Source organism: Stenella coeruleoalba (genome assembly GCF_951394435.1).
Source record: "Stenella coeruleoalba genome assembly, chromosome: X".
NCBI lineage: Eukaryota > Metazoa > Chordata > Mammalia > Artiodactyla > Delphinidae > Stenella > Stenella coeruleoalba.
The window spans coordinates 82549090-82566144 of record NC_137152.1 but is presented as its reverse complement, the minus strand read 5'-3'; the positions used below and the strand labels follow the sequence as shown (position 1 = coordinate 82566144).

Below are 17055 nucleotides of genomic sequence, written 5' to 3'. Positions count from 1 at the left end.
AAATTAATTATTAAGAAAAATTTTTTTAAAAAAAGAAAAAAAAAAAGGACGGACAGAATCCTAGGACAAATGGTGAAAGCAAAGCTATACAGACAAAATTTCACACAGAAGTATACACTTACACACTCACAAAAAGAGGAAAAGGGGAAAAAATAATCTTGCTCCTAAAGTCCGCCTCCTGTATTTGGGATGATTCGTTGTCTATTCATGTATTCCACAGATGCAGGGTATATCAAGTTGATTGTGGAGCTTGAATCCGCTGCTTCTGAGGCTGCTGGGAGAGATGTCCCTTTCTCTTCTTTGTTCACTCAGCTCCCGGGTCTCAGCTTTGGATTTGGCCCCGCCTCTGCGTGTAGGTCGCTGGAGGGCGTCTGTTCTTCGCTCAGACAGGCCGGGGTTAAAGGCGCTGCTGCTTCGGGGGTTCTGGCTCACTCAGGCCGGGCGGAGGGAGGGGTGTGAATGCGAGGTGAGCCTGCGGCGGTAGAGGGCAGTGCGATGATGCACCAGCCTGAGGCGTGCCGTGCGTTCTCCCGGTGAAATTGTCCCTGGATCCCAGGACCCTGGCAGTGGCGGGCTGCACAGGCTCATGGAAGGGAGGTGTGGAGAGTGACCTGTGCTCTCACACAGGCTTCTTGGTGGCGGCAGCAGCAGCCTTAGCGTCTCATTCCCGTCTCTGGGGTCCGCGCTGTTAGCCGCAGCTCGTGCCCGTCTCTGGAGCTCCTTTAAGCAGTGCTCTTAATCCCGTCTCCTCGCGCACCAGGAAACAAAGAGGGAAGAAAAAGTCTCTTGCCTCTTCGGCAGGTCCAGACTTTTCCCCGGACTCCCTCCCGGCTAGCCATGGTGCACTAACCCCCTGCAGGCTGTGTTCACACTGCCAACCCCAGTCCTCTCCCTGCGAGCCTCAGCTCCCAGCCCCACCCGCCTCAGCAGGTGAGCAGACAAGCCTCTCGGGCTGGTGAGTGCCAGTCGGCCCCGATCCTCTGTGCGGGAATCTCTCTGCTTTGCCCTCCGCTCCCTTGTTGCTGCACTCTGCTCCGTGGCTCCGAAGCTGCCCACCTCCGCCACCTGCAGTCTCCGCCCGTGAAGGGGTTTCCTAGTGTGTGGAAACCTTTCCTCCTTCACAGCTCCCTCCCACTGGTGCAGGTCCCATCCCTATTCTTTTGTCTCTGTTTATTCTTTTTTTCTTTTGCCCTACCCAGGTACGTGGGAAGTTTCTTGCCTTTTGGGAGGTCTGAGGTCTTCTGCCAGTGTTCAGTAGGTGTTCTGTAGTTGTTCCACATGTAGATGTATTTCTGGTGTATCTGTGGGGAGGAAGGTTATCTCCGCGTCTTACTCTTCCGCCATCTTCCCCGTCTCTCCTATTTAGAGTTTTTGAGTGTATGTCTTTGTATAGCTTTTTGTGTATGGTTGCTTTTTGTAGCACATTATATATATATAACTTACCACGGTGTACTGGAGTCACCATTTTACTAGTTCAAATGAAGTACAGAAATTCCATCTCCCTGTATGTCCCTTTATCCTAACCCATTTATAGTATAATTGCCTTAGTTACTTCATCTACATACATTTAGAATTATATGATACAGTATTATAATTCTTGCTTCAATCATCAAACATAATTCAGAAAACTCAAGAGAAGAAAAAATGCCTACTGTGTTTACTTACACATTTGCTTGCTGTTCTCTGTCTTCCTTCCTGATGTTCAAATGCTCCTTTTATCATTTGTTTTCTGTTTAAGGAACTTCTTTAGCCATTCTTTTAGAGTATATCTGATGGTGACAAATTATTTCCCTTTATTGGAGAATGTCTTAATTTATCTCCTTCATTCCTAAAGGATATTTTCCCTGGGTGTAGGATTGTGAGTTGACAGGGACGTTCTTCAACCAGAAAAGAAATAATGAAAGAAGGACTCTTGGAGAATCAGGAAGGAATAAAGAAGAAGAGATAGAGCAGAAATATGGGTACATGCAATAAGCTATCCTCATGAATTTTATAAATTATATTCATTGATTAAATATATTTGCTATCAATATGATAGATATTGTGCTAATACGTGACTATAAAGGAATTTGCTAATCAGTAGAGAGAAGGACATAATAGACCAACAACAACAAAAAAATCACCTGAAAAGTAAAATGCATTTCCAATAAACATCTGGAGAGACACCAAATCACATTAACTGATGAAATACAGATACGGAGAGTTATAATTTAAAAATAGACTGTACAGAAATGTATTCAAGTAGTTGCAAAACTGAAAAAAAATACAAATATATAAAATATTTATAAATACTTAAAGGTAGATAAACACATCTGTATACACAGAAAAATACATCTGGAAAATATTTACTAATGTATTTACAATGGGTATCTGTAGGTCTATCTTCTTATAGATGGAATATATATAATTATATATATATAATTATATATATTCCATCTATATATAGATGGAATATATATAATTTGATATCTAAATATACTTTTAGCTGCTTAATATTTTGTAATTAGGAAATTTTATTAAGAGAAATGTAATAACTAATAACCACTGACAATAATTTTACATATATTTATTGTTTTAGAAAATTTTTCACACTGTACTGTTTCATTAAAAAAAAAGATCACAACTCTTGACATGACAGTTTATCTGTGTATGTGTGTGTGTTTCTGTCTTACACTTCCTTCACCCCAAAGTTTCACACAGTCTCATATGAAGATTTCTCCTTAGCTCATTCAGGGGCTAGGCTTCCTTTCTGAAGGCATGGAGCTCAGAAAGAGATTACTGCCAGGGGGGGTTGAAAATTCCACTGAATTGAAAATTGCACTGAAGCCCAAGTCTCCACTTCATTCCCTCACCTTTCAAAGCCTCCTGTTCTGAGACTTTCAGAGCTACAATTATAGCTCTGACCACCAGGGGGCATCTATCTACACTGAATACTTTTTTTTTTTTTTTAAGGAAAGGGCATGACGTTTTCCTTCCTAATCTCATTCCGGTGGTCCACCAAACTCTGTTTGCAATTTCCTTTATATATTTTAGGTCTGTTTTTTTGGGTTTTTTGCGGTACGCGGGCCTCTCTCTGTTGTGGCCTCTCCCGCCTCAGAGCACAGGCTACGGACGCGCAGGCCCAGCGGCCATGGCTCACGGGCCCAGCCACCCCCCGGCACATGGGATCCCCCCGGACCGGGGCACGAATCCCGTGTCCCCTGCATCGGCAAGCGGACTCTCAACCACTGCGCCACCAGGGAAGCCCTTAGGTCTGTTTTGTTTGACCTCTCTGGGATGTGCTGGAGTTATTTCCTGACATGTGGCTATTTTCTGTTCTTTCTATTACTTTACCCTACCTTAAGAAATCCATATATTGCAACAAGAATTTATTAAAGCTATGCAGGGCAGGGTCATCCCCATCCATGGAACTCAGTTCCAGTCTCTTTTGTCCCCTGTAGCATCTGAATGACCTCATACAAGCTCCTGAAACTCAGTAAGCATCAGCAACCACAGAGAGGACAAGGGCCTGGTGATTCAGGGTCCTCTCATGAGGAATACATGAAGGAAGAAAATGTAATGCAGCAGGCTTACATGCCTTTGGAGTTCCCTGGATTTATAGCTACAAGTACTTGGGACCTTGGCTTCTTAACTGCAGTTGGTGTCCTCTGCAAGTGTGCCTCAGTTGGAAGTGATTTCCTGGGTGTTAGGCTGGTAGCAAACTTAAGCGGCAGTAATTACAGGAAGTTAAGTCTCCTCTGACTCCCAGGGCTCTCCTCCTCTATGCTCTTGGGGAAGGGACTTCCGGTTAGGACTCCATCTTCTGTGGCCCTGAGACAGAGTTTGGGGCCTGCTGTCTCCTTCCTTGGCAGCCCTCTTTGATATTCTCCAAACCTCCAGCACCAGACCCACAGATTCTCTTCACGAGCAGCCTGTGAGGACGGTGGTGACAGATCACTGCCTTCAGGCCACCGGATGGGTGAGTTGGTCAACATGAGACCTTGTCCTCAGATCTCCATAGGGCTGGAGGGGTTCTGAGTTCCCTCCGTAACCCAAACCCACAGGACCCCCAACAATCTGACCCCCCTTTAGAGAAGGGGTGGAGAGGGCCCAGGCTGACTAGTTTCCACTCTCTTGAGGAAATGGGCCAAGTAGGCTCTGACACACCCATCCTGACTGCACATGGAAAACCTCCCCTCCTATGGAAATGGCCATGGCTGAGGTGAAATTTTCCCCCTGGTTAGGGAAAAGGCCTGAGTCATGTGACCTAGGGCTTGGAGAGTGGAGACGGTCCCCTAATTGGGGGTGGGGTTAGTATAAGCTAATATTCTTTGGATTTATACTAAAGGTGGGAGAGGGTCAGGGAACCCACGGTTACCCTTGAATTTTCACACCAACCGTTCAGGGTATAATATATTATCCCCATAGAGGTGTCTCCAGGCTTGCTTTATGGCCCAGCATATAATCTATTCTGGAAAGTTTTGTGTAGTTAATTGTTATGTACAGTGTTCTATTTCAATTAAGTAAATTTTGTTACTCATGTTTAATTTTCTACATCTAACCAAATTTTCGTCTGCCTGTTTTATCTGTCACTCAGTGAGTTATGTTAAAATGTCTCACATGACTGTGGATTTGTCTATTTCTCCATTGCTTTTATCAATTTTCTTTTATTATTTATTTAGGCTGCGTTGGGTCTTTGTTGCTGTGCATTGGCTTTCTCTACTTGCGGTGAGCGGGGGCTACTCTTTGTTGTGGTGTGCGGGCTTCTCATTGTGGTGGCTTCTCTTGTTGCAGAGCATGGGTTCTAGGCATGCAGGCTTCAGTAGTTGCAGCACACAGGCCCTAGAGCACGTGGGCTTCAGTAGTTGTGGCACATAGGCTCTAGGGCACACAGGCTTTAGTAGTTGTGGCGTGTGGGCTCAGTAGTTGTGGCTCATGGGCTTTAGAGCGCAGGCTCAGTAGTTGTGGTGCACGGGCTTAGTTGCTCTGTGGCATGTGGTATTTTCCTGGACCAGGGCTTGAACTTGTGTCCCCTGCATTGGCAGGCGGATTCTTTTTTTTTTTTTTTCGGTATGTGGGCCTCTCACCGTTGTGGCCTCTCCCGTTGTGGAGCACAGGCTCCAGACGCGCAGGCTCAGCGGCCATGGCTCACGGGCCCAGCTGCTCCGCGGCACATGGGATCCTCCCGGACCGGGGCACGAACCCGTGTCCCCTGCACCAGCAGGCGGACTCTCAACCACTGCGCCACCAGGGAAGCCCCGGCAGGTGGATTCTTAACCACTGTGCCACCAGGGAAGTCCCTCAATTTTCAGATCGCATATTTTGGCTCTATCAAGAGGTACATAGAAATTTAGGATTTAATTAATATATTCTTGATGAATTGATCCTTTTTTCTCTAGTAATGGTTTTCCTTAAAGTATACTTTTTCTCTAATTAATAAAGTTTTACAAACTTGATGTGTTTTGACCCTTTTAGAAATTTCTCAATCATGATTTCTTCAAATATTGCTTCTCCACTGTTCATGTTCTTTGCCTCCAGGGCTCCAATTAAACATATCCTGTTAAATCTTTCCCCCTTTCTTTTGGGATTGCCACCTATTGCCCCCAATCACCACCTCAGACTCAGAGCCACTGAGCCCCATCCCTAACTCTGCAGCTGACTGTGAACAGACAATATGATGCTCCCCAGCAATCTCTTGATATCCAGAGGCTCCACTTTGACCCTGGTATGGCTACAGCAGTAATTGTAGGGCAGGTGAGGGCAGAGGGGTCTGTCTGGGAAGGATGCTCAGGGATAGTAACTTGAGGAGGTGCTGGTGCTAGAGCGGAACCAGCCAGGAGGCTCTCAGCTTCTGTTTCCCTCCTCCTGGCTTCCTGGAGACTTGATGACCTGTGATACTGGAATGGTGGGAAACCCTAGAAATGGCATGGCCACCTCCCTGCAGATCCATCCAGGGAATACGCCCAAGATGAGGACTTAGGCCCAATGCTGGGGCTGGTGGAGATGGTGGGAGAGTTTAGGTAGAAGAGGCAGATTGGTCTCAGGTATCCCCTGCTGGCATCCTCACTCTCTTTCCTCATCATAGCTTTTGTCCTTGGACCTGAGCAGCAAGAAACCCTACCAGCTGCACGGCCTATCCAACACTATGCCGAATGCTTCCAACACCAAGAACTTGAACCTCTCCAACACTGAGGTGAGGTGTGGTACCCAGTTCCATCTTTGAAGGGAAGGTGGGAAAGCTAATAGGGTGGTGACAGAGGAAGGGAAATGGATTTGTAAGGAAAGGAAGGGACTAGGGGTGCACGGCCATCCTGGCTTTGTTTCTCTGGTCCATGTGCTTCCTCCCAATAATTACAGGTGAAGTCTGCAGGGGAGATGGACAAGGGCCACCGGCTGGAGCCAGAAAGGATGTGTGTAGACAGAAGCCCCCCATGCACCACCTTCCCTGATAAGTCAACCAACATAAGGTCAGATGTATTCTCAGTTGCCCGCAGGATCCTGAGCTACACATGACAGTGCCTGTTTGCAGGGAGCAGCTGACCTGGTCCTATGGGAGGACCACAGTCCCTATGCTCTCCTCTCTGTGTCATAAAGTTGAAAAAGTTTCAACCAGCATCCAATGGGCCCCCAACCCAACATGTGCATATTTTCCATTCCTGCCTGGGATGCCTGGGCCATTCCAGGGCAGGTGATGGAAAGGGCTGCAGCAGGGGTGCCATTTCCCCTTTCTTTTCTCTTTTTCCAGACCCCCACCACAGTAGAACTTCTTTCCCTTCCCTTTGTTTTCTCTCTCTCCCTTGTCGCTAGGCTCTTATGTCTCTCTCATCTCTCCCCTCCTACCTTCACTCCCTTTCTGTTTTCATCCCCCTCCATCACCCTCCCTGAGCTCCGCCTCACTCACCTCCCTGCCCCAGCATCCTAGGCCATCCATGGGGGGAGTCCAGGTCTTGGTCCAGGTCTTGGCAGACTGCTGGACCCCCAGTGAGGTAGCAGAGCCCTGGGCTCCCACTCCATTCCCTCTTCTCTCCACAGCCTTCAGTGGGGCCCTGGAGGAAGGAAGGGAGGGGAAGGAAGCCCTGCAGCATGGGTTTGAAATGCTGGTCCCTGTGGCACTGGAGAAGGGAGTCCGAATAGTCTGGGTGGGAGCTACCCAGGCGAAGGAGAGGAAGGGAGGGAGGGGAGGAATATTAAAGTGAAGGTACTGAGAGAGATGAGGAGACAGTGCCTTTCAGACAGTAAGATGACAGATGCTCAGTGCTCAACAGGCAAGTGGACTGAAAACCCCTAAAATCAGGAGCAGAGGTGGGCAAAGGGTGCTGCTGGATTGGCCAGAACACACTGATCTCTGTTTATGGTATTACTGTTTTAACTCAAAGGAAGCATTGCAACCTTGAACTATCAACCACCTCTTCTCTATTTTTGGTTTTGGACAGGCCATCAGAGAATGTTTCCCGAAGTTGTTACGCCTGGTAAGTGCCTACATAAATCATTGTCTCTTACGAATGTCGGTGGCCTCTGCACCTGCCTTGAAGCCCTTTGGGTCTTGCCTAGATCACATATTAGCATCAGAACCTTAACCATTTTGGGGGACATGGACTCCTGAAAATGACATGGATATACTTGCTGGAAAAATACCCATAAATACACACATGCACACACACAAGTTGAATATAACACTAGAGACTTTCAGGACCTCATGATGAAGACATCCACTGTAAGCTTTCCCACGGAATTTCCAGGGCCCTTTCACACCTGACCTCTGACCCTCACCCGCCTGGGCCCATCCTTTTCCCGGATCATCCAGGGCCACTCCCTTGGTCTCTACTCTTGACTTCTTCTTCCTTTCTCCAGGATGGCCAAGAGTTACTGTCACCAGTTATCAATGATGTTGACACCCCCTACGTAATAAAGCCCTGAAATGTGAGGGAGAGGATCAAACAACATTTGGGGTGTTGTGGGGAGGCTTTATCCACTGCTTACTCTCAAATGCCTTTTGATTCCAGGAAAGCTATAAAGGATCTGAGACACTGAAGAGTATGATCCTTTACTTCCTGCAGCAGTAAGTACCCTTGCCACCATGAGGAATAGAGAGGGCTGAGGCTGGGCCAGGCCACCCAAGCACAGGTCTGCTCACAGAGACTTTCATGTCATATTTGGGGCTCAGATTATACAGACAGCCTGTCCTCATTGCTCTCCCACAGGTATTACTTGATCTGTGACTCTGGAGACGGATATGGTCTCCTCGGTGCTTATCACCACAGGGCCTACTTCTCCCTGACGATTCCCTTCCACCCCAAGGACACAGCCCCATGAGTATCACAACACAGGCTCTGCTCCCAGGCCATGTGGCTCCCCAGCAGACACAGGTCAGCTCTTGCAAACACCCACCACCCACTGTTGCTCTTTGTCTCCTACAAGCAGCTTGTGTGAGTACTTCAAGGACAGCAGGAATATGAAGAAGCTCAAGGACACTTGTGAGTGGGTGATGAGAAGACTGGGTTGGAAAGGGCAGTGAAGGAGTCAATCATAGGGCCCAGGGCATGGCAGCCCCTGACCTTCGCTCGCTTCCCCTCCCCTCAGACCTGCGGGTCCAGCTGCTGAAGCACACAAAATGTGTCATTGTGCACATTCTCTGTGTGTTGCCCAAGACTCAGCATGACTTCAGGTCCTTCGTGGTGGATATGTGGTTCCAGACGGTGAGCGCCTGCTTCCTCCCTCGGGTGGGCCCAGGAACCACAGGTGGGTAGGAGGTGGAGGTGGTGACTGGGCGCCTGGGCTCTTCCCTTTCAGGAAACGATGTTCTGCTTCTCTGTCAGTGGGGTGTTCAAGGCAGGTGAGTGTGTATAGACCCACACCCCAGATGCCCCACTGCTGTCTCCCCCTGGCCAGACTCACTCCTAGAACCACCCAGCTTCCCTGACCCCTTCCCTTCCCTTGCATTTCCTTTCCATTCCTTCCCCTTCTCTTCATTTCCTTTCCCCTCCCCTTCCTTCCCTGCCCTTCCCTCCCGTCCCCCCACTCCCCTCCCCTTCCCACTCCCCTCCCCTCCCCTCCTCTCCCCTTCCGCACTGTGTTCTCCTGCCCTCAGGCTTCCCACAGACAATCCAGGTCTTAGCTGTATCCATGCCTCTCTGCTCTGCACACCCTGGGCGTTGGAAATTTATAAAAGGAAGATCATCACTGACACCTTGATTATGTGGAAGAGAGTTTGACTGGACAGAAAGAGTACTTAGGAAATCCATATGACGTACACCCATAAGAAATCATGTCAGTAGTCCCTTCTTTTTTTAAAAAAAAATTTTCTTTTTCTCACTTTTTTAAACATCTTTATTGGGGTACAATTGCTTGACAATGGTGTGTTAGTTTCTGCTTTATAACAAACTGAATCGGTTATACATATACATATGTTCCCTTCTTTACAAGCCCTTGCAAGCTCAGTAGAAGGCCAGAAAAGAACAGGAAAAGGTTCGTCCTCCAGCCTAAATTCCCTGTTGTCTGTCCTCTCTCCCATCGCTTCTTTTCATCCTTAGATTCCTTATGGGATAAAGTATGACAGGACATGGCTAATGAACTCAATCCAGAGACATTGCAGTGTCCCCTTCACTCCAGTGAACGTAAGACAGGATGCCGAAGCCAGACGCGTGGGCACAGGGAAGGGGGAGAGAGAGACCTGGTTCAGCAGGGTCTGCTGGCTTCTGAAACTATTGCTGTTGCATTCAATCCCTGTAGTTCCACTTTGTGAAAAATGGGGCTCGATTCTTTGTCCAGGAAGCTAGCACTGCCTCTGCATTGATGGATGTCAGCTACAAGATTCGTGACGAGGAGAGCCGAAAGGTGTGTGTCGAGGGCGTTACGTGTACCTCATCCTGAGGAAGGAGTACAGGCCAGGGGCTGGTTGTCTTCTTTGGAACTAGAGTTCCTGGTGCTTACCCCACCTCTTCTTCCTGCAGATACCTGCCTTTGTCAGCCCCTCTGCTGTTCCCTACACTGTGTGGTATAAGTTGAAGCCAGAAGAAATGGAGCAGCTAAAGGTAATGCAGATGCAAGGCATGTTGTGTGCCAATGCTCAGACCCACCTCTCCTTCCTCCAGACCCCCGTCCCCCTCGCCCCCGATTTCCATGCCACCACCACAGCCTCAGAGCGGCTCTCTCCATCTCTCTCTCCGCAGCTGACCTTGAGCAAACGATTTGATGTCTCCCAGCAAACTCTTGACCTCCAGAGGCTCCGCCTTGACCGAGGTACGGCTGACAGCAGTAATTCTAGGGTGGGTGAGGGCAGAGGGGTCTTCCTGGAGGGAAACTTAGGGATGGTAACGTGGGGAGGGGCTGGTGCTGGCCCCACACCCCACTCAGCCATCTGATTCCCTCCCCTCTCCTTCCTGAAGACTTGGTGGGCTATGATATTGATATATTTCTGAATCGAAGAAGCTGCCTGACTGCCACCCTGCAGGTCATCGAAAAGAATTTCCCTAAGGTGAGGCTGTAGGCCCAGTGCTGGTATTAGGGTAGGGGGTGGAAGAGATGGGGAGGAGGGCAGATTTGTCTCCAAGGTCCTAGATAGTAACCTTCACTCTACCTCTTCTTGCCCCAAAGCTGTTGTCCTTGAACTTGAGCAACAACAAACTGTACCAGCTGAATGGCCTGACATTATACAGATGGCCCCCACGGTCAAGATCCTGAACCTCTCCAAAAATGAGGTGAGAAGAGGGAGCCAGGTCAAAGTTGGGTTGAGAGTGGGGGGGTGCATATTAGTGGCCATCAGAGTGATGACAGGAGGCAGGTGAAGGTACCTGTGTGGGAGGGAGGGGTCTGGGGGTGCAGGGATCCAGATGTCCCTCTTTCCCTGGGATTCCTTTTCCCACTTCTGCGCCATATTTCTCTGCTGACGTCTATGTGGGAGTTGAGCAAGATGCAAGGGCTGAAGCTTGAAGAGCTGTGGCTGCAAGGGAACCCATTGTGTGACACCTTCCCAGACCAGTCCACCTATGTAAGGTCAGTGTGAACACCCTGTCACCCTTCTTGGTGACCTTCACCCATGGGAGCCTAGACTATCTGTGACAGTGCCCCTTTGCCAAAGGTGGCAGCCCTGGTCTTCTGGGAGGATCACAGGCCCCACCTTCTGCTCTCTCTGTGCCTATCACCGGTGAGGAGTTTCCTTCCCCTGACCTGCTCACCTCTGCAGGCGCTCTGGGGTCTGTTTTCAGGTCTCTGCGCCCAGATATATTCCAGCAAGACCTCCCAAGAGTGTGCCCCAAGAAGCAGGGCTTCTCCTCCTCACCAGGACCAGGAGCGACCAGCCTTGATCCAGATCAAGGATCAAGAAGGGTCCTCCTGTCCAGGGCTTCTTGCTGAGAGAAGCCTTCCTTCTTCGTGCTGAGATGGGGTTTGCCTCCCCCGTTCTGAGAGGGGCCCTCTTCCCCTTCCTCCAAAGGGATCCCCCCTCCTCTCCCAGGTTGACATGGGGGCTTTCCTGCGCCATGCTGAGGGCTGAGGCCATGGGTGGCTGCTGTCATGACATCCATTCTGCTGGCCCAGTGCCAGGAGCTGGACCCTCCTTGGGAAAAAGCAGGGCTCCCTGAGTCAAGGGGCCAGACGTGGGCTCATGCCAGTGATCAGAGGGCTTCCTGAGGCAGGGGTGGAAGGCAGAGGGCAGAGGTGGTAGAGGAAAGAGAAGGACAGGCCTCTGAGGGGCACTTCCCATCCCTCCCTGCACACGTCACATCATCCCGCCTGGTCCTTCACAGGAGCCCTGGGCAGCCTGAGACAGGTATGATTCCTCAGATAAAGAACCAACTCAGACAGTTGCAGGGGTCATCGGGAGAGAAGACGGTGATCATCAGAGGGGGCCACGGATCCTCAACCCCATACTGAGCTGGGACCTGACCCTTTCCTCTTTCTGGGGAAGATCTGCCCCCATGGCTGCTCGGTTTCCCATGCCCAAGTCTGGCTGAGCTCACACAGGTGACAAAGTTTCAGCCAGCATCCAGTGGGCCCCCAGCCCAACATGTGCATATTTTCCATTCCTACCTGGTGTGTCTGGGCGATTCTGGGGCAGGTGAAGAGCCGCAACAAGTGTGCCGTTTCCCCTTTCTTCTCTCTTCTTCCCGGACCCCGACCACTGGAGAGCTTCTTTCCCTTCCCTTTTTTGTCTCTCTCTCCCCTGTCTCTGTGCCCCTATGTCTCTCTCATCTCTCCCTTCCTACCTTCACTCCCTTTCTGTCTTCATCACCTCCATCTCCCTCCCTGAGCCCCACCTCACTCACCTCGCTGGCCCAGCATCCTGGGCCATCCCTGGGGGGTGTCGGGGTCTTGCCAGAGTGCTGGACCCCCAGTGAGGTAGCAGAGCCCCGGGCTCCCACTCCATCCCCTCTTCTCCCCACAGCCTTCAGTGGGGCCCTGGAGGAAGGAAGGGAGGAGAAGGAAGCCCTGCAGCATGGGTTTGAAATGCTGGTCCCTGTGGCACTGGAGAAGGGAGTCCGAGTAGTCTGGGTGGGAGCTACCCAGGCGAAGGAGACGAAGGGAGGGAGGGGAGGAATATTAAAGTGAAGGTACTGAGAGAGATGAGGAGACAGTGCCTTTCAGACAGTAAGATGACAGATGCTCAGTGCTCAACAGGCAAGTGGACTGAAAACCCCTAAAATCAGGAGCAGAGGTGGGCAAAGGGTGCTGCTGGATTGGCCAGAACACACTGATCTCTGTTTATGGTATTACTGTTTTAACTCAAAGGAAGCATTGCAACCTTGAACTATCAACCACCTCTTCTCTATTTTTGGTTTTGGACAGGCCATCAGAGAATGTTTCCCGAAGTTGTTACGCCTGGTAAGTGCCTACGTAAATCATTGTCTCTTATGAATGTCGGTGGCCTCTGCACCTGCCCTCAAGCCCTTTGGGTCTTGCCTAGATCACATATTAGCATCAGAACCTTAACCATTTTGGGGGACATGGACTCCTGAAAATGACATGGATATACTTGCTGGAAAAATACCCATAAATACACACATGCACACACACAAGTTGAATATAACACTAGAGACTTCCAGGACCTCATGATGAAGACATTCACTGTAAGCTTTCCCATGGAATTTCCAGGGCCCTTTCACACCTGACCTCTGACCCTCACCCTCCAGGGCCCATCCTTTTCCAGGATCATCCAGAGCCACTCCCCTGGTCTCCACTCCTGACTTCCTCTTCCCTTCTCCAGGATGGCCAGGAGTTACCGTCACCAGTGACCGTTGATATTGACACTCCCTACATAGTAAAGCTCTGCAAGGTCAGGAAGAGGATCAAACAACATTTGGGGTGTTGCAGGGAGGCTTTATCTACTGCATAGTCTCAAGTGCCATTTGATTCTAGGGAAGCTACTTTGGATCTGATGAGCTGAAGAGCCTAGTCCTGCAATTCCTGAAGCAGTAAGTATCTCTGGGAAGGTGAGCAAGGGGGGCAGGTCTAGGACAGGTGAGGCCACCTGAGCACAGGTCTGCTCAGGGGAGTTTTCAAGTCTCATTTGAGGTCCAGACCACAGAGATAGACTGTCTTCATTGCTCCTCCTTAGGTACTACTTGATCCATGACTATGGAGACAGACAGGTTCTCGCGGGTGCTTATCACGAGGAGGCCTGCTTCTCCTTGATGATTCCCTTCCACCCCGAGGACCCAGCCCCGTGAGTATGACAGTACAGCCTCTGCTCCCGGACCGTGTGGCCCCCCAGCAGACACAGGCCAGCTCCTGCAAACACCCACCACCCACTGTTGCTCTTTGTCTCCTAGAAGCAGCTTGTGCGAGTATTTCAAGGACAGCAGGAATATGAAGAAGCTCAAGGACCCCTGTGAGTGTGTGATGGGAAGACTGGGTGGGAAAGGGCGGTGAAGGGGTCAATCATAGGGCCCAGGGCGTGGCAGCCCCTGACCTTCGCTCGCTTCCCCTCCCCTCACAGACCTGCGGGTCCAGCTGCTGAAGCACACAAAACGTGTCATTGTGCACACCCTCTGTGTGTTGCCCAAGACTCAGCATGCCTTCAGCTCCTTCGTGGTGGACACGTGGTTCCAGACGGTGAGCGCCTGCTTCCTCCCTCGCGTGGGCCCAGGAAGCCGCAGGTGGGTGGGAGGTGGAGGTGGTGACTGGGCGCCTGGGCTCTTCCCTTTCAGGAATCGATGCTCTGCTTCTCCGTCTGCGGAGTGTTCAAGGCAGGTGAGTGTGTGTAGACCCCCAGCGCAGATGGCCCACTGCTGCCTCCCCCTGGCCAGGCTCACACCCAGAACCACCCAGCGTCCCTGACCCCTTCCCTTCCCTTCGCTTTCTTTCCCCTTCCCTTCCCTACCCTCCCCTTGTATTCCCTTCTGTTCCCTCCCCTCCCCTCCCCTCCCCCCGCCTCCCCTTCCCCACTGTGTTCTCCTGCCCTCAGGCTTCCCACAGACAACCCAGGTCTGAGCTGTGTCCATGCCTGTCTGCCCTGCACACCCTGGGCGTTGGGGACACAGGCTGTGGATTTTGGTGGCTCTCATCCCAGATCCTTACTCTGAGAACTTGGGCCGTTACTGAACCTCTCAGTTTCCTCATTTGCAAAATAGGGTAGTAGTATCCACCTCTTGGGCGGCTGTGAAAAATGCATCCCGTGAACTTGTGTAGTGGTCGTCAGGGGCCCTGTCACTGGGCGCAGACTGCTCCTATAGTTGCGCTCCCCATACCCAACACCCTGGCCCCCGTGAACAACTGCCCTCTCAGCATGAGTGTCCAGTCACACCCTGACTGGGGACCGCCGTGTGAGCGTGTACAGCACGTGCAGCTGTAAGGGGTACTGTGGTTTGTTTGCTGTTGAAGTGGAAGGAAGTTCTCAGGGCTGTTTGCGTGCATTCACCCGGACCTTCATCGCTACCCCTGCCCGCGACTGCAGGTGAGAGCCCTGTTGTGGGAGGGAATGCCCATCCCCACCTGGGCTCAGGGGCGAGGGAATGTGGTGGCAAAGACCTTAGGTTTACTCAGTATTGTGGAAAGCCAGCAGGGGGATCCCAGGAGCAGTGTAGCCTAGTGGTTAGGAAGAGTATGGGCCTGGAATCGGCCTATGCGTTCACTCCTTGACCCAACACTCACTCGCTGTGTGACCTTGGTCAATTCCCATGACCTCTGTGTGACTCAGTGTCTTCTTCTGAGAATGGGGATCAGACTGTCCACCCCTTGCACTGTGGTAAAGGGTAAATGCGAAATTGCCCCTGGTTTGGGGATGAACCTATAAATCAAGTGAAGGTGGTAGACAGTCTCTCCAAAGGTGGGCTCTGTGGGGAGGGGCAGAGGTACCAGTCAAGGAACCTGGGAGACAGACACAGGAGGGACGTGGAAGGAATCTGGTTGCTGAGTGCCAGTGGGAGCAGAGTCAGTATTGGGGGTGTGGGTGTCCATCCACCAGTTGTCTGAGGCCCCATTTTTCCTTCAGTCTGTGCATCGTGAATGACGAGCTGTATGTGAGGGATGCCGACCCCAGCGAGACCCAGAGTGTGTTCTCCATCCCACTGCCTACACCCACCTCCAGCTCCATGCACCCCCTCTCCCAGCAGCAGCAGGACATCATGCAGGCATCCTCCACCCCATCTGAGATGAACCGCTAGTGGTCTCAGAAGTGAGTGCTGGGGTTGCATGGGGATAGGAGGGAGCTGGGAGGAGTAGAGGAGTGATTAATGGGAATTTTCAGGTAATTATTTTAAATCTATTTTTCCTTACAAACGTTTACTTGTGAGAAATACCCTAATTTCATACTAATACATTTCCATGTATTATAAAATACAGGTATCCTATCTTATATACTGTCTTGAAACTTCTTTTATTATTAGTGCCAGCATAGTTTCTTCTCAGTATATGTGAAGCTACATTATTCTTTCTAAGATCAATATATTAAACAATTGAATTCCAGGAAGCCATAAGCTATTATTGATAGGCATTTAGCTTTTCGCCTCTTTTTCAGCATTACATGCAGTGGCATCTGCTCATTCTGGTACATACATGTTGGTAAACTTGAAGGCTTGCTCTTGTAGCATAGATGTAGCAGTGAAGTTGTGTGGTCAAGTGTCTCCAGTTTGGTCCTAAGGGAGGTCATCTATCCTCCCCCACTAGAGGCGCTTTCAGTACCATGACTAGACTATACCAGAACTAAAAATTTCTTTACTCATCAAAAAGTGAATTCTGAGAATTCAGAGATAAGAAGAAATAGACGTCTAGGGTTTCAGGAAGGTGAAGGTGGACAGAAGTCAGGTGCCCGGGGGTTGACACTCACGGCTGCTGGCTCTGCTGACATCCCAATTCTTTCTCTTTACTTTCTTCAGTCCAAGGGCAAAATTCCACATGTGACCCTCATCCACTGACCTGGGATCTTGAGAACAAAACTCTGCAAATGAGCATTTAGATGTCATTTTCATCCTCATCATATTTGTCACCTCTCTTCTCTTAACTGAAGCCATATCCATGACTAAGCTTGCAGTCCAGGTAATCAGGAAGCCAAAGTTTACCGTGTAGGCCTGCCCGTTGTTTTATATTTTTCCCACACATGATCCTTGTTTATCTTTATATTAAAGAGTAACATTGCACATTGTATGTTGTGTGTCTTGGATTGCTCTTCCCCTGACCCAACCATGAGTTAGTGGGGCCAGGACCAAAAAGTCCCCTCTCCCACATCATCCCTCTAACATTTATATCCAACCTACACAGTGCTTGAAAATTATAGAGTAAGGACTCCATTCCTGGACAACCCTAAAATCCAAGTTTTGCCTCCCGATAACCTTCTCTCCACCACTTCAGTACTCACAAGTTGTGACCGTTCTGATGTTCACTTCTATAAGCAAACATAAGGTATTTAGCAAGTAAAGTACCATATTTACTCCAATAATTATGGATTTCTTAATCATTTAACAGGTCTAAAACTGTGTTAACATTTTTATTAAGTTCTTAGGTTCTGTACCTAAGACGATTTTCCCCACAACTCCTGTGTTGTTTTTTTAACTTTTTTATTTTGAAATAATTATCGATTTACCAGAAGTTGCAAAAAAATGTGTACAGAGGTCATGTATACCCATCACGCACCTTCTCCTAATG

The 17055-nt window shown here is 49.8% G+C and overlaps 1 protein-coding gene across 1 annotated transcript; it reads left to right on the top strand.

The window, feature by feature from the left end:
- Nucleotides 1-3540: 3540 nt before the first annotated feature.
- On the top strand, nucleotides 3541-16344 carry LOC307180622 (nuclear RNA export factor 2-like; the record flags this gene model as incomplete). The annotated part of the gene is given in 26 exon segments (XM_079910994.1): nucleotides 3541-3712; nucleotides 3852-3958; nucleotides 6065-6172; nucleotides 7831-7881; nucleotides 7983-8038; nucleotides 8401-8453; nucleotides 8560-8722; nucleotides 8770-8812; nucleotides 9510-9593; nucleotides 9709-9813; nucleotides 9930-10010; nucleotides 10149-10218; nucleotides 10365-10453; nucleotides 10573-10618; nucleotides 10621-10676; nucleotides 10835-10975; nucleotides 12763-12798; nucleotides 13127-13249; nucleotides 13333-13388; nucleotides 13532-13639; nucleotides 13746-13804; nucleotides 13913-14028; nucleotides 14124-14166; nucleotides 14797-14869; nucleotides 15407-15589; nucleotides 16290-16344. Coding segments are annotated over 25 exon segments (2211 nt in total). The 3' UTR covers nucleotides 15579-15589; nucleotides 16290-16344.
- Nucleotides 16345-17055: the final 711 nt, after the last annotated feature.